Source organism: Helianthus annuus, chromosome 6 (assembly GCF_002127325.2).
Source record: "Helianthus annuus cultivar XRQ/B chromosome 6, HanXRQr2.0-SUNRISE, whole genome shotgun sequence".
NCBI classification, from domain to species: domain Eukaryota; kingdom Viridiplantae; phylum Streptophyta; class Magnoliopsida; order Asterales; family Asteraceae; genus Helianthus; species Helianthus annuus.
Window position 1 is genome coordinate 33,625,756 of NC_035438.2, and position 17,813 is coordinate 33,643,568.

Here is a 17,813-nt window from a genome sequence, read left to right on the forward strand (position 1 = left end):
ACAGTTGTAAGTTTATTGTATTCTTTAAAAGATGAAAAGGTATATTTTTATAAGATACTACATAAAGTTTGAAAGTAAATAAAACAAATGTAGATCACTCTGTCTCTCATATGTTTGTCTCTGAAGAAGTGAAGGAAAGGAAACGCGTGACCATGCATCATATGATCAAGAATTCAGAAATGACGAAGTATTAGTCAGCTACCTGACACTATTTTTTAATTGATGTAATATCAATGGTTACGTTTTTTTCCTCCTTTTTTGGATTCTATCTATGGAATTGTAGCCGATGTGAAGTTAATACACTTGATAGAGGCTCTTGCTTTTTAGTGGGGGTCTTGGGTTCAATCCTAAGCAAGATGATAATTTGGTGTAATTTAGTAGTGATTAGGAGTTGTGTACCATTAGCCATTCAAAAAAAGTCTATGGAATTGGAACCGCCTCTGTTTTATTATTTATTACACTTTTTATTTGAATAAATAATGAATATATACAATTACAAATTGCATTATAATATCGATTTTACTAACGGCTATAGAATATGCTGCCAGTATTGTTAATGACACGCTTGTAATGGAATTGGTAACAATATTTCCTCAGTATTTTTCAAATAAGGTCAACTTCTTAAAGACTATGTTAAGAAAATCATTATAATAATTGAACAGAGTTCGGTCAATTTATGTATTTGAACAGAGTTTTGCCCAGTTTGACTAAACCAGCAGGGTTTGATCAGGTTAAAGTGCGGTGTTTACAGAACCTGTTTAGGACCCGGTTCCAGCGGGTTTGGTCTGATTTCAAAACCATAAGATTAGCCAACTTCAAACTCAGGTATCTTAAGAACAACATATCCATATTGCAGAAACCAGACTTTTAACAACAATTACATTGTGCAAACAGCAAAGTTAGTGTCTTATTATGACAGGTTTCAAACATTCAAATTTCTCCCTGCACCTGACTGTAGACAAGTAAAGATGTCGGGATGAAAAACTAGATAGCCATCAGCAAAACAAACACAGAATATGAATAGGAGTATCTAGGATTTGTAAAGTACATTCTAAGATTGTGTTGTTTCAAATAGCTTCTCGATGTCAACAACAGTGGTTTCAGCTTCAGTGACTTCGGGTCCTTCCTTTTGGTTTGCTTCTTCCAGCTCAGCCTGAAATCAACAGAGCCTATCTCATATATATATCCTATAAAAAGCCCGGCTCATGATTTTTCAAAAACATTAACAGAAATAATAATGGTGACAAATTTAACCCGCTTAATTACAAATGGGTTGATTCCGATTAACAGGTTAAAATCAGAAAAACGTAGCTTAAATGGCGACCTGTTGAAAGTCACCGAAGTGTAGTTTCAATGCATTCAACCTCCTAAATTACTTTGTATCAAAACATTAGATTAATACTGTAATAATATAGTTTTATTATCATGCTTAACATATATATTTACTTAAAAGGTTATAAAAAATGTTCGCGATCTGACCCGACCCACAATAAAAATGACCCATACACAATCCGCCCTAATATGCTACCTTTTCACCTCTAAAATCTAAATTAAACATTACACAAAATCAACAGTCCCTATTGAACACTGCATACAAAGTCGTTTTGTTATGTAGAATTTTTGCAAATAAATAGTCTTCCCCTTTCTAATTTTTAAGTTGATCTTTATTTGGAATTGGATATTAATGGAGTGCTCTCTTTGTCTGTTTAACGAAAGGTATTCATGTGGGGATCCAAACTACATCACTTTCTTCAACAGTTGATAAATACTTTTTTTGGTTTGTGATATTATAGTTATCAGAATACAAACTTAAATCAGCCCACATAAGAAACGAGACACTTATATAGTTATATCCTATGTTCTGGCTATTGACTAATACAATCTTCCACAGCAGATAGTGAGTTTTGTCAGACAATTATCATACTAAAATAAAATATAAACTAATATATAAACTGCATACCAATATTCCTTTTAGGTCAGCTAGCGAGGACTCAAGGCGTTTGCGACAGTCAGGAATCATCATCCTTGATTCAGCCAACACATTTTCCTATTCAAATAAACAAAAAAAGTACTTTAATCATAGAAAACATCTCAATCACAATTGCAAGTTCACTAAATGAACAAACATTCGTAATTAAAAAAAAAAAAGATAGTACCAAAGCTGCAATTGTTGTTACCCCAATGACACTTTCACCATCAAAACACCATATGTCGAAATACATCTTTTAAACACTTTTTAAGAGTTTATTGAGATAATGAGTTAGATGTATATGAAGTTTACCTGTTGTTTAAGATCATAAGGATCAGCACCCTTCTCCTTCATGTCAGCCGTTTTGGCTGCTTCCCTCTCAACCTCTTTCTCATAAGAGTGTAGCTCCTTGACAATACGCTTGCATGCTGCTGTCTTGATTTTCAGATTTCTAATAGTTGCCATATTTCCTTATAGCAAATGTTACCTACCAGAATAAAACAAAAACATTCACATCACAAAGTCCACTTCAAATCTGACAACTGTAAGCCTATAACTTTGCAGATTTAATTAAAACGTGACATATATAGCGTGTTATAAGTAGAGAACTGCAACAACCGCACAAATACTTTAACTGTGATACACAGGGTGGTCATGTAACCGGATAACTGTCTCTCTCTCCTACTATGTCTATAAATCACTACGTACAACATTGGTTATGCGATGAGCGTGTCTTGTATCTCAAATCATTTAATTGTGTGGTTTTCGACATGTATACAGCTTAATATTTGTCTATTCTTCTAAGACAATGCAATTATTCTCAATTCAGAAGTACAAATATGAGATCTATATATATAAGCATACAGCCTCACAGCATAAATCCATGAGGTAATTATTCAACTATAAGTTGTTGAAAATTCCTTTTAACAAATAAATAAATTAGTTGCAGGTGGATCATATGGTATAAAACTTCGAACTATCATAATAAACAATCATACATTTGTCAATAAACTATAAACAATGAAGATTGGATCAAGTAGAAAACCTAATTTTGACAAATACGGGGCATAAACATACAACAGTTTAAGAAATACAAAGCATAATCATATAATCGAATGATGAAACGAGTGATTGTGTACCTGCAAAGATGAATCGAGTGATGATCGGCTGCAAATTGCAGATTGCCGGTAGTTGCTCTCGGTATACAAATAAGGGCTAAATCATTAAAAAGGTAAAAAAAAAAAAAAATACAAATTACTAATTGTAAACATAAAAAATTAAAAAAAAAAGTTGCATTTTGAAACAATTTGGTAGGTATGATCGTGATACCGGTACCGAACACCCGCATTGAAAATAGTCTGGGTACTAGTACTGAATATGTTGGGTACAGCCCGTCATTATCGTTTGACGCACAAACATGTAATTGTTCGTCGAATAATTAGAATGATACATCCAATTTATGAGGATTTATTTTTGTAATAAGTTTTGATGCATATTTGTAGAACAATACATTTAACCCATTACATCACTATATCTAATTTTTTGTGTTTGATTTAGTGTTATAATAAGTTTTGACATACATGCATATAATGACGCATCTATTACAACGATGCGTTTTTCTTATATGTTGATTTATTATTTTAATTCGTTTTGATATACATACATATAATGATGTATCTAACTCATTACAATAGTTGTCAACCTATTTCATTGGTGATGTTTAACTTCTTATGTGTAGATTCAGTGTTGTAGTTAGATTTGATGCATATGTGCATTAAGGTGTGTTTAACCCACTACAATTGTGAATCCAACTTAACACGTCTGGTTCGATGTAGTAATGAGTTTTGATGCACATGTATATAATGATGTTTTTAAAGGCATTTAATGGTGTATGTATTTAAGCCATTACAATGGTGAGTCTAACTTCACATGTTTGATCGAATTCATTATCATGTATATAATAGTGTATTTAACTAATTACATCCAACCACACAACTTCAATGCACGGATTCAAAGGCGCTCTATGAACCCTTGCCCCGACCAATCAATCGGCGCCATGTCAAGTTCTTTATAAAGTACATTACACTAAAAACATTGATGACACCTTAAACCACACGGTGTGAAGGGGCTTGAAGATGGGACAATATGCGATACGTAGACCAAACCTCATAATATGGTGTGGTGTTTAAACCGACAGTGTGGCACGCAGCGTTGATGCTTGGTTTCCGACATCTGGCACAACCTTTGTGCTTATTTTATAATTCAAATTCTATAAAATCTATTAAAATATTATAAAAAACATTACTAGAAATTAAACTAATAACATTACTATATAAACATTACATAACATTAAAATTAAAAACATTACATAAAATAAAAAACTAAAAAACACAGAAAATAAACATTATATAATATAAAAATTAGAAAACACATAATTTATATAAAAAAACCTAATGATTTGTCACTCCGAAACGTGTTTGAATTCACGTCCAACCTCGTGCCGATAGTTGATGAAAGCAACTTGCATGGTCTTGTCCTCCCTGGGGTCACCCCCTTGGTGCTCCACAGCGGTGTGGAGTTGCTCGAATCTTTCACAATCCATATGGATTGTCCTAAAACGAGAAGATAGGGCGTCGACTGTTCGGGTGTGATCACCCCTATGGATCGAGAAGTGTTGCAGAATTCTCCCCCAAAACGGACCGTTTGATCGACTGTGTGGTGTGTAGTGGCTTAAAGCTTCGACCCACAACTCACAAAGTGCGATGTCTTCTTCTTGCGTCCACGAATGGCTGCCATCATGTCGGTTTTTGGGTGTGGAAGTAAAGGGTTTTATAAAAAGTTTGGATATATAAAATAATAAAATGGTTGGTTCAATAAAAGAAGAGAGGCCGCCAATTTCAACCAATGGCAGGGAAACACTATTCCCTGCCATGTAACATATACAAAAGGGAGTTTGAGGAATAGTGCCACGCAGGTGCGTGGCACTCCTCTATTGGACCAACCTTTTATTCTTTTATATTCGTTTTAAAATTACGGTTTCGTCCTTGATTTAAAATAAAATTTCGTTTTTGCCGTCACTTCAAAATAATTATGTTTTTGTCCCTTGCTCAAAATTATGATTTTGCCCTCGGTTCAAAATTATGCTTTTATCCCCATATTACAATTACAATTTTGGCCCAAGTTCTAAAAATTTTTGCTTTTGCCCCGAACTAAAAAGGACGATTTTGCATTTTCGCCCCGTTTCAAAAATTATGATTTCGTCTTCAGTTTAAAATTATGTTTTTACCCGGTTCAAAATAAAAGTATGCTTTTGTCCCCCAATTCAAAATTACGATTTTGCCCCAGTTCATATTAAAAATATAGTTTTGTCCCCAGCTTAAAATTACGATTTTGTCCTTAGTGCAAAGTTATATTTGAGAAAAAAACTAATGGCAAAACTGTAAATTTAAACGGGGCAAAATCGTAATTTTGAACCGATGGCAAAAGCGTAATTTTAAGCTAGGGGCAAAATTATAATTTCATTTTGAGCTGGGGACAAAAACGTAATTTTAAACAAAGGACGAAAGCGTAATTTTAAACTGAGAATAAAATTAAATTAAAAATTGGCTGGTCCAATAGGGAAGTGACAGGCAAGCTGCCTGGCACTATTCCCTCAAGTTACGAAAGCGTAATTTTAAACTGAGAATAAAATTAAATTAAAATTGGCTGGTCCAATAGGGAAGTGCCAGGCAGAAATAAGTTTTTGAATCGAGGGCAAAAGCGTAATTTTGAGCTAAGGTCAAAATTATAATTTTATTTTGAGCTTGGGGCGAAAACGTAATTTTAGTGTGAAGATGTGTAAAAAAGAAAGAGGTGTGTGGTATTTATAGAGGTAAAAATTGAATTTTAGAAAGTTAATATTTTTAATTTTTAGATAGTAACCGTTGGGGTTAAACGACTCGTCTCCACGTCAAATCAACACGTGCCACCTCAACGCGAAGTTTAACTCAATGCCGGTGGAAATCCAGTCACGCACAGGACAATGCCGTTAACAACGCTGGGCACGTGGTGGAAAAGTGAGCGTGGACTGGCAACAACGCCAGGTTTCAACACCCCCACGGCCCCACCGTAGGATCTTACCCTTACACTACAAAGTAGCTTGAACAAATGAGGTTACTTTTCTCAAAGGCAAGAACATTTTATGTGCAAACATAAATAATATAACAAACAATGTTATTTTTCATTGAATATGATTTTACAAAATGCAGAAACGACACATTCTAGAAACAAAAAACCCTAGACCATCGTTGTTGAATAAGTGCAAGTTGTCATTGTTATCAAGATAGAAGCATATGTGCGACATTAAAGAGTCGTGCATATTAAGAATTGGGTCATAATTTATAGAAATATTTTACTTTTTATAACTGTAATTTAGTTAAATCAAGGTTTTTTGTAATTTAGTTAAATCAAAGTTTTTTGGCAGTGACGGATCTAGGAATTATTTGCTAGGGGTGCGGAGGAGGGGTTTTTTTTGCCTAAAAGATACACTATTTTTCTTTTCAATGGGTGTGCCCGCCCACCCACAGCGCCCCTTATTTTTGTTACGAGTCATTTCTTCTAGAAGAGCAAGTTGCTTCAAATGTAATAACGATTTGGTGAAAATCAAATATGGCAAAGTATTACTCGTGTAAAAAATACAAGTTATAATCACAAGAAAGCTATACAATATGCAAGTTCTAATAATATACAACATTCATCAACATCATGTCCTTCTGTAAAAGTACCCTGACCTTCACTCAAAACTTATAATACAATGAAAGGTTCAACATGAATGTGCTCTCATCCAAATATCTAAGTATATGGAGAGCCCATCTACATACATGTTGCATGATTATGCAGGCAACGCGAAACTCGGTAGACACCAACTTGGTGGATCCATCACCAAACACACGTCATTTTTCTCAAAATCAGCAAGCTGCATCAAAAACAATTATTATAATTCGTTTTTGGAAAGAATAAAATTGCAGAAATTTTTTAGCTAAAATACAGTTAAAGAGAGCGTATACCTTCTCGTTACAGTGAGGGCAATAGTGATATTTGTGCCAAAGGCAATCCATTGAAGGACAAAGAAAGCATACTCCAAGAAAGAATGGTGTCATGCAACCAACAACAGCAGCCAGACTTGGCTTTGATCTACAAGACATTGTTCAATAAAGATAAGTCAGAAAGTTTGCAACAGTGAAGTATGTTTAGTAACATCTGGTTCTCAATTAGTCATGATTACAACCCACTGAACCATAAAAGAAGATATCTTTAATCATGTTTAAAGATCATAAAAATGTTCGAATACCCTACAACAACGCTTCTGAAAAACAAACAGGGTCAGGATTTCCCCCAAGAAATCAAGTCCATATTTTCATCCCGTAAGCAGGACATGAAAAAAGAACATCAAATCTAAAGTAAATGAGTAAAAATACAGCGTGTATAAAAGGTACCAAGAGTAAACCTTTTCATGTAGCAAAATGTTAGTTAGCTTAATGTTTAAAAACATCACAAGTTGATTTCTTATTGTTTTTCCTCTGATAATAATAATCAAATGCAATGCAAACACAAGGTCTCTGCAGTCTGCACCAATATATAATTAATAGACCACAGTGTCTCTTCTAAAAAAAGTCCAAGATTTTAAGTTTCCTGAACCAAAATATTAAGAGAAAATCATGAAAGTAGCCCTTTTTTCTAGTTGTGTTATAGCGCTATGAACGTGTCAGAGTTAAAGGGAGCGCTCTCCTTGGCTTCCGCCAAAAGAATAGCGCGCGAGAGGATGAAATCAAGGGGCCCCACCTAAAGTCAACCAATCAGATTTATTTATTTATTTATTTTTTAATATAGTTAAAACGGGGCTTTATAAGGGGCGTTATTCCACACCGTGTAGGTTAGCGATAAAGCCCCCTGCTTATGTCGCCTATGTGGCGCTTATGTGGCGTAATAAAGCCCCTAGGGCTTTAAACCACACCCTCTAGCTTTATAATAGTTCAAACATTATCAAATTCACATATTTACTTTTACTACTCGTGTTTCTCATGGTTATATACATGACTATAAAGTTGCATATCTCATGGCTATAACTGTAAATTTGTTCTAACCATAGTTATCAAAAGCGTGCGCTTTTGGCGCCTAGGCGTTTTTTCTGGGCGATTCCCAGTAATTGCGCTTTTGCTTCCAAGCTAATTATAGCGCAGCCTAAATCCTATTGATATTTAATATTTTTCTTTATTAAGTCGTAATATCCCTTTTTTCTGCAGTATTTATAGGGGGATTTTACTAACAAATGATATCACTACAGATCAAAATCTAGTTTAGTAATATTCAGTTTGTATTAATTCGTAAATTCCACTTTTTCTGCAGTATTTATAGGGCTTTACTGCAGTATTTTTTTGCTTACTCTTTTATTACTTTAATGAACTATTTGTTTTCGAATATTAACATGTTGGTTTTGAGTATTTTGTTATCTAAGACTTTTAAATGCGAGTATGAACATTTTTGTTTTGGTTTTGAGTACTTTATTGTTTTAATGAACTTTTTTAATTTTTTTTATTTAAGTGCGCCTTTTTTTTTTTTCAGGCCCACGCTTTTTTCGCCTATCGCCTAGGCCCTAAGCGGAGCCTAAGCGCCTTGAGTGCGCTTCGCGCCTTTGATAACTATGGTTCTAACATGACAACAGAGTCGTAAAAATGGCTACTTTGGCGATTTTCTCTAAATTAAACTCCAACTTGTGGCTAGATTATCGAACTAACCCTTCATAAGCCATACAAAACAAGAAACCCAAATTCATAACAGTTTCAAAATTACCTATAACAAGCGTGCATCAATTTTTCATCAAAATAAATCATTCAAACTACAGACAACAGAATAACAGTTAGTTTTGTATGTAGAATGAAAGGGATTGAATACCTGACGGTGGTGAGACCGGAACTGCCACAAAAGGCGCAGTTAACTGGAGCAGGGGTATCTCTGTAAATAGTCTGCTGAATTGGAATACCTTTGGGGTCGCCGTAAACGGCGTTAGGTGGGATCTGGCCGGCCTGATAGGGGTTATGTCCAACGTAGTATTGCGGCTGTGGAGGTTGATAGTTGGAGTTGTAAGGGATCCCCATCACCGGTTCCTCGTTCTTCTTTTCCATCTCCGATTGATTATTAAAGTCTACACAACACGTTTTTGGGGGGTTTGTTGAGACTAAATGAGGGGTTATAGTTATATAGATGGAATGTCGGCGGCCAGAATGGTCATGGATGACGCTTTTTTACTTTTACAAGTCTTCTATCCATTTTCCAGGGAGGTTTTAATACTGGGTTCAAATCTGATGGTTACAGATTTCATTCAGTTTTCGCACATTAGGGGGCATGGTCTTATGACGGTCGAAAAGTCGACATTGAACATAGCTCCAAGCATGGTGTGTTTACAGGTGAGATTCTTGGCGTTCAAAAAAAAAGTTGGACTCATTTCTTTCTGGAAGCTGTCACATTAGCTCAATTGGTAAGACGGCTAGATCGAGCCAATGCTTTTGGCTGAAAAAGACGAGACAGCTTGGAAAGCGTCGACTAAGCCTACGATTTTGGATGCCGGATGGCTTAGTCCGTGCTTCCTAGGACGGGTAAATTACACGTATGTGTTTGAAAGTATTTAATCAACTTTGACCATTTTGGGGTTTTTTTCTTTTTGCTAAACTTCATATTATGTATTTTTTTTAACTGTTTATTTTTCCCCTTAAATAATTACAACTCCTAAGAATTAAATTTGTCTTCCCATAAAAGATAATTCTTCTTGATCACTAGGCTATAGTCTAATGTCTCTTAACTTAATTGGACACTTTTGTGCTCCACTTTAATTTCCGGATAATAAATTTACAAATACAATGCCTCATGCAGTGTCGAAAACATACAATAAAAGTAACATATAAACGGTTACATAACTTATCCCGATTAAAAATAATAGTTACAAACAATAATGTAATTTTTATAACTATATATATATTTTTTGGAACGACGACTTTCGTGTCAGGTCACTCCACTTCTCAAATTGGAGAGCTCTGTTGCCCCACTCCGGCCAAACTATGTTGTCTTAACCGGGCCTACGCTGGCTTCAGAGTTTGGCTTGGGCGTTCCACCGGGAAAACATACAGCCGACTACCACTTGACAGTCGTTGTGCCACCACAAGAGTTGAACACTCTCTGGCGTAACAATCGATGGGACGAAAACCCGGGTGAGCTCAGGATTGAATCTAACACTTCTGTAAAGAGGTTAGACTATATTCATCATTGCCTAATCCATCAAAATAGGGATTGAACTTACGTCTGTAGAACCCAAGCCTTTCAATCACTGGTGGATTATAATTATAAATTTAAAATTATTTTTGTTTTTTATCCCTTAGTTGGTATACAAACCTATTATTTCAATTTTTTTAATTATTGTGGAGGTAATGAAAATAAGTACAAGGGCAATATTGTCACTTGAATGAAATGTTTCTAAGAAAATGAATTGACAACTTTGTAATTTCTTGTATGGACTATGAATAGCGAAGGAACTACGAAGAAAAGACATCGAAATTTCAAAAAGCTCTAGAATGCGTGATTAACAATATAATATTGCCTTTGAAATTTTGCATGGTTCCATCTATAACATCCATTTAGTCATTTAGATCCTATGGATGTGGTATTAGTTCTTAAATGTTCTTTTTATAAAAAATTTCAAGGTATTTTTATACACAATGTTTTATTCATAACTTAATATTAACCAGATATTTAATTCTTTTTCAAAGATAGACGAAATATTTATAAATCTGCAGTTGAATATAAGGTTTTTTTATACAAAATAATGCAATATGTTAACAGACTTGTATTGATTTGTCAATAAACATCATTAGTCAGTGGGGTGTTTATCGGATCGGATAACAGGATTATCCGAATCGGATTATTCGGATTTCAAAATTTTAGGAACCTATCCGAAATCCAATCCGAAATGGAAATATTCACATCCGACCCGAATCTATCCGAATTTAATTTGAATCGTATTCAGATAACTCCAAATAACCCGAATGGATATCCAAATAATCCAAACTAAAGCGAATGACAATTTTTCCAAGTTTTTTTTTTTTTTATTTTTACTCTATTTTCTAGTTTGTAACATTTTACTAATTTAGATTCACAATAAACATACAAAACCTGAAAAGTACTCTTAAAACATAAATACAAAGTTCAAACTTCAAAACACACTCCTCTTAATATAAATTAGTCTTAAAACACAAATAAAAAGTTAAACTTCAAAACATATATTAAAGCTTATTCGGTTTATTCAGATATATGAATAACCCAAATAATCGAATATTTTTAATTCTAAAATTCGAATCCGGTCCGAATATCCGAACAAGAATTCGGATTCGTATAGATCCGATCCGAATATCCAAATAAGATTTTGGATCGGTTTTTTGGGATTCAGATTCGGTTCAGATTTCTGTTTATTCAGATTTCGGATTTTCTGAACACCCCCAATTAGTCATTTAGAATTTCAGACGCATCTACTCATGGAGATCACATTTGCTTTCCGTTATAACAAATGGGCCCGACTACTTTTCTGAAGCAGATAGCCCAATTTTAGAACTATTTGGGCCCAAAAACATGTAATTTATGTGAAATTATTTCATTAAGTTTAGAGCTGATAAAAACTAAAGAGAAATAGAGATAAACTGAATTCAATTCTTCATTCTATTCAACATTACAATATATAGAGATAAACATAACCATAAACCCTAAAGCTCATAAGTAATGGGTTGGGCCTAAAATGTCTGGTTTATAACACTCCCCCTCAGACATTTAGAATTATACACAGTTTAACAACATACTTCAGGATGATGTTAAATAGGTACTTCAGGACCTGAATAAATAAATTGATACTACTGGATCAACTATGTTGCCTCATTAAAAAACCTTATTAAGAAAACCCAGTGGGACAAAACTTAGTTAAGGGAAAAAGAGTACAGCATGTACAATTCTCCCCCTTAATTCAACAAACATCTTTCAATCTACGAAGACCGATCTTGTGTGATAGCTGCTCGAAACTGCTTCTAGGTAAAGATTTCGTGAACAGATCAACTAGATTTTCACTTGACTTAATCTGGTGAACATCAATTTCCCCTTCTTTTTGCAAGTCATATGTTGAGAAAATTTTTGGTGAGATGTGTTTTGTTCGATCACCCTTGATATAACCTTCTCTGATCTAAGCTATGCAAGCAGCGTTATCTTCATAAATAATCGTCGGCTCCTTATTGATCTGTTCCAATCCGCATGCTTCTTGTATGTATCATTGATCTCAATCACACGCATTCTCGACCAACATCATATAGTGCTATCAATTCCGCATGATTTGATGATGTTGCTGTAAGTGTTTGCTTAGTTGACTTCCAAGAAATTGTTGTGCCGCCGTATGTGAATACATAACCTGTCTGAGATTTTGCTTTATGAGGATCTGATAGATATCCGGCATCAGCATACCCAACAAGCTGGGACTTTTGATCTTTCTGATAGAAAAGACGTAAGTCTTGTGTCCCGCAAATATACCGGAATATATGTTTTACACCATTCTAGTGTCTACTTGTTGGATTCGAACTGTATCTCGCTAGTACATGTACTGCAAATGCAATGTCAGGTCTTGTGTTATTTGCGAGATACATAAGAGCACCGATCGCGCTTAAGTACGGTACTTCTCGACCAAGTACTTCTTCGCCTTTTTCTTGAGGGCGATAAAGATCCTTGTGTGGATCTAGCAGTCGAACAACCATAGGTACGTTATACGGATGTGCTTTGTCCATATTGAAACGTACTAACATCTTCTGGATGTAGTTTGATTGATGGACAAATGTGCCATTGCACAGATACTCAAATTGTAGTCCGATACATAATTCCGTCATACCAAGATCTTTCATTTCAAATTCCTTCTTTAACAAGTGAGCAGCTTTCTCTATCTCTTCAGGAGATCCGATGATGTTGATATCATCAACATAGACTGCTATTATAGTGAAATTTGAGACTGATCTTTTTATAAAGACACATGGACTGATTACATCAGACTTGTATCCTTCTTTTTCGAGATATTCACTAAGTCGATTGTACCACATACGACCAGATTGTTTGAGACCATATAAAGATCTCTGGACCTTTATAGAACACATTTCTCGAGGTGTTGATTTTAATGCTTCAGGCAATTTTAATCCTTTAGGGATTTTCATGTAGATGTCATTTTCAAGTGTCCCATATAAGTATGCGGTGACGACATCCATTAGTCTCATATGAAGTCCTTCAGAGATTGTGAGGCCGATTAGGAACCTAAGGGTTATCGCATCCACTACAGGGGAATACGTTTCCTCATAATCAACTCCTGGGATTTGGGAAAACCCTTGTGCTACAAGTCGAGCCTTATATCGTACAATCTCATTCTTTTCATTTCTCTTTATTGCAAACACCCATTTATAACCTACTAGTTTGACGTCTATGGGCGTTCGGACTACAGGTCCGAAAACATGTCGCTTTTCGAGCGAATTTAATTCGGCATTTATGGCTTCTTGCCATCTTGGCCAATCATTTCTGTGCATGCACTCTTCTAAAGTTTTAGGTACGTAATCATTTTCATTGATTACATCCGTTGCTATAGCATATGCGAATATATCATCAACACGTGTTTTATTCCGGTTCCACATTGTACTATCTTGTACATAATTAATAGAGATCCCATTTTCGTTCGGTACTGGTGTTTCTTCTAAAACTTCATTTTCCTCTGGATTCATAGTTGTCTCTTCTGGGACATTACCTCTACCGAGGTTTCACTTATAATCTTTTGTGAGTTTTCACCAACTGCGTTACTTTGCTCTTTTCATTTTCGTGGGTTTTTGTCTTTGGAACCGATTGGTCTCCCACGCTTTTGTTTTATAGTAATTGCTTCTGGGATTACTTCAATTCGAGCAGGTGCATTTGATGCTGGTACATGTGACTTTGTCACTCTATTCGTGTCCGTGAATGCATCTGGTAATTCATTCGCTATTCTTTGCAAATGTATGATCTTTTGGACTTCATATTCACATTGACCACTTCGTGGGGTCGAGATTTGATAGTGATGATGCATTCCACGTTATTTCTTGTGTTACCAGTCTTTCTTTGTCCTTATCTCTCCCTAAGACTGGGAACATTGTTTCATCAAAATGACAGTCAGCATACCGTGCTGTAAACATATCTCCCTTCATTGGTTCTAAATATTTAATTATGGACGGGGAGTTAAAACCAATATAGATACCCAGTCTTCTTTGGGGTCCCATTGTAGTACGTTGTGGTGGCGGTATTGATACATATACCGCACAACCAAAGATTCTAAGGCGGGACAAACTTGGTTCTCGTCCGGAGACCAGTTGCAATGGGGAGTATTCGTGATCAGCAGTTGGTCTCAATCTAATCAGTGCAGCGGCATGCAAAATAGCATGACCCCATGCAGAAGATGGTAGTTTACATCTCATTAAGAGTGGTCTAGCGATTATTTGTAATCGTTTGATCAGAGATTCAGCTAAACCGTTTTGTGTGTGAACATGAGATACTGAATGTTCAACATTGATCCCGATTGACATACAATAGTCATTAAAAGCTTGAGATGTGAACTCTCCCGCATTATCCATCCGGATGTTTCTAATTTCATTATCGGGGAAATTGGCTCTTAATTGTATGATTTGAGCTAAAAGTCGGGTAAATGCTACATTTCGAGTAACCTGGAGGATGCGTCTATTAAGACCAAGAAATAGCGAAATGGTCCGCACGAAGGATGGATAGGCCCACAAATATCCCCTTGGATTATTTCCAAAAATGAGGGGGTTTCATGTATCAATTTAGTTTGTGAGGGTCGAGTTATAAGTTTGCCCAAAGAGCATGCTGCACATAATAAGTCTTGTGGTAGCAAAACTTTTAAGTTTTTGAGAGGGTGCCCGGTTGCACTTTTGATTATTCGTCTCATCATTATGCTACCAGGGTGACCTAGACGGTCATGCCATATATTGAATGTATCTTTATCTAACAGTTTTTGGTTACTCACCATGTATAATTCGATAGGATTGATATTAGTACAATATAACCCAGAGGATAAGGCTTCTAATTGTTCAACAATTGTTTCTTTGCCATTTTTGTTTGAAGTAATTTGAAGATATTCAATATTATTTTCAGATATTGTTTTTAGGTGGTAACCGTTTTTTCGAATATCTTTAAAGCTGGGTAAATTTCTTCTGGATTTACTAGAATATAATGCACTATCAATAGTTAATTGGGTACCCGAAGATAATGTTATGCGTGCTCTACCGGAGCCTTCGATAAGGTTACTGACACCAGATATAGTACTAATCGGTGTCTCTGCCGGAGACAACTCGGAGAAAAAATTTCATATCTTTGAGAATAGTGTTAGTACTACCGCTATCTACCAGACATTCATCACCAATAATAGCTCTGCTGGAGCTGGTATACATATTTCTTCTGGAAATAATAAAACACATTAAATATAAGAAATTGAATGTTTGAGTATCATAAAAACATCATACAACTTTGAATCATAATATATTAGTTTCAACAAAAATACCGTAGACAAATGAAAACAAAATTAAAACAAGGAAAAGAAAAAAAAACATAGTCTAGAAAGACATTAGATAAGTGGTCGCATTTACTAATTTTGTAGATGGAGCTGTTATTTTGCCCCGCGGCTAACAAACATGGTATTAGATTAGTATATTTGGTAAATTTACGTTCTCAGTAATACTGCGTCAGGAGCATGTTGGATGAATGGAACGTTGAGAAAATTTTCTCTAACATGTCTTCATCGGTGATTTGTTCACCGCATAATTTAACCTTAGAGGTGATACGAAAAGGACAGGATTGTACACACTAACAATTTTATGATCTTGTAGCCTTAAATGAACCAATTCATAGTGAGTTTTAGAGAGTAAGACCAACTTCAGGTGGTCAAATCGTTCTTGAATGTTTTTCCATAACTCGAGAGGTCCTCGACAGTAAGGTATTCCCTCTTCAGGTCTTCATCAAGATGATGATGAAGGAATGCCATAGCTTTAGCTTTTTTTTATATATAATGGATACTATAGGAGAACTTCGGGTTCTTTATAATTAGAACTTCGGGTTCTATTCAAGAAGACAATTTTCATATGTAGTGATGAGTTTGTATTTTTTTTCATTAAAAATAAGATCACACCAAATTGGTTGATATTATATAATAATTCTTTTTAACATGTTTTCTCGTTGGGTTTCTTTGTATCGGAATTGGTGCATTTTCAAAGAACTCTTCCAAAATGATTTTTCATTTTCAGAATTTAAAGGGTGTATGATTTATTATTTATGGTGTATAATCAATTACTGTTATATAAAGATCTACCACCCAAAATATTAGCCCAAAACGAAATATCCACATAATATTCTGCCTACATATCTATATTTTAAACTTTAAATTTTATTAAATATTAACGTATATAATAAACTCATTAATTAAAAGCTTTACAACATAGTAATATATATATATTTTTTAACGGCAAATTTGGATCACTGACGGACCACTGGAGTATCATCGTGCCACCAGCAGAATCACCCGATCATATCAATTGCCACCAGCAGAACCACCCGATCATATCCATCTCCACTAGGCAATAATGCCTATACACCAATTCAGGAGGAAACCCAATAAATCTGGGAAAACCCCCTTTGTGAGAATCGAACCCATAACCTAATGGTCATAAGTTTTATTCCACCCCCAAGATACCACTAGGCTATAATGCCATGGGTACAAGATAGTAATATTATATGCAAATATTATATGCTGTATGTATCATATATACAGATGTGTTCCATATCATGGTGAACATAGTAAATGAAAAAAAAATCATCAGATTCACATCCCAATCTGATAAGATGTAACACCTTGCGTAAACCTTGCGAGTAAAAAGACCACCGGAGTTCCGGCGACTCCGTCATCGGACCACAACTTCATGTCGCGATGAACCGTGATTTTATTGAATCTGCTGGAAGAACCCACCGGATCTCCAAAGAACCGTCATCTCCGGCGACGGTTAAGCAGCCGGAGATCGGCGTCGTCGCTGCCGGTTAATGTGCCGAACTGACATCATTGATGATGATGAGGAGGAGGATGATTGTAGCGTCGGTTAACCGGTGAGTTGAATCGCCGGGGGAAGATTTTCGGGTAAGAGATTGTTATGCGTGACGGTAGGAACCGTGGCCGATGATAATCGTTAGGGCCGTCTCTGAAAATGTTAAAACAATTTTGGGCCCTGGGCGAGATAAAATAATTGGGCCCTAACATTGAAAGTTTCAATTGAATACAATATTAGCTTTTTACACGTGCATTGACTATCGCGAAGTAAACATAGGGTCTGTCTCAGCCGTGACTATGGAATCTGATTTCCTAGCGACTATGTTCCCCTTTTTTCCTGCAGTCTTTCCAGCTATGGATCCTACAACGGCGACGCCATACCCGACGAATAAATTATAGACCGCTGTTAACCCGACTCGTTTCCGAACTAAATTCATGTTGGAACGTAAAGTAATCCAAATTCATACCATTGAATGAAAATATATTAAACTAGTTTAAGAACCTGCAAATTTCGCGGGTTGATAAAAGAAAATTTCTTCATTAATACCGCCGACATTAAATATTATTATTTTATACACGTTAAAACACAAACGAATATATTAGATTACAACGAAAAATTGAAATACATGAATATGCAACAATCACGATTCGTTGAAAATCTCTATATAAATCACATTA

The 17,813-nt window shown here is 35.3% G+C and overlaps 2 protein-coding genes across 2 annotated transcripts; both read right to left on the reverse strand.

The window, feature by feature from the left end:
- Positions 1 to 830: 830 nt before the first annotated feature.
- On the reverse strand, positions 831 to 3,202 carry LOC110865193 (tubulin-folding cofactor A). The gene is made up of 4 exons (XM_022114416.1): positions 3,109 to 3,202; positions 2,282 to 2,456; positions 1,961 to 2,047; positions 831 to 1,153 (listed from the first exon to the last, which is right to left on the reverse strand). Exons 2-4 carry the CDS (start codon positions 2,432 to 2,434, stop codon positions 1,052 to 1,054), a joined length of 342 nt encoding a protein of 113 aa, XP_021970108.1. The 5' UTR covers positions 2,435 to 2,456; positions 3,109 to 3,202; the 3' UTR covers positions 831 to 1,051.
- Positions 3,203 to 6,604: 3,402 nt separating this feature from the next.
- LOC110865192 (GSH-induced LITAF domain protein) lies at positions 6,605 to 9,219 on the reverse strand. The gene is made up of 3 exons (XM_022114415.2): positions 8,900 to 9,219; positions 7,015 to 7,141; positions 6,605 to 6,923 (listed from the first exon to the last, which is right to left on the reverse strand). Exons 1-3 carry the CDS (start codon positions 9,127 to 9,129, stop codon positions 6,840 to 6,842), a joined length of 441 nt encoding a protein of 146 aa, XP_021970107.1. The 5' UTR covers positions 9,130 to 9,219; the 3' UTR covers positions 6,605 to 6,839.
- Between the last annotated feature and the right edge of the window lie 8,594 nt (positions 9,220 to 17,813).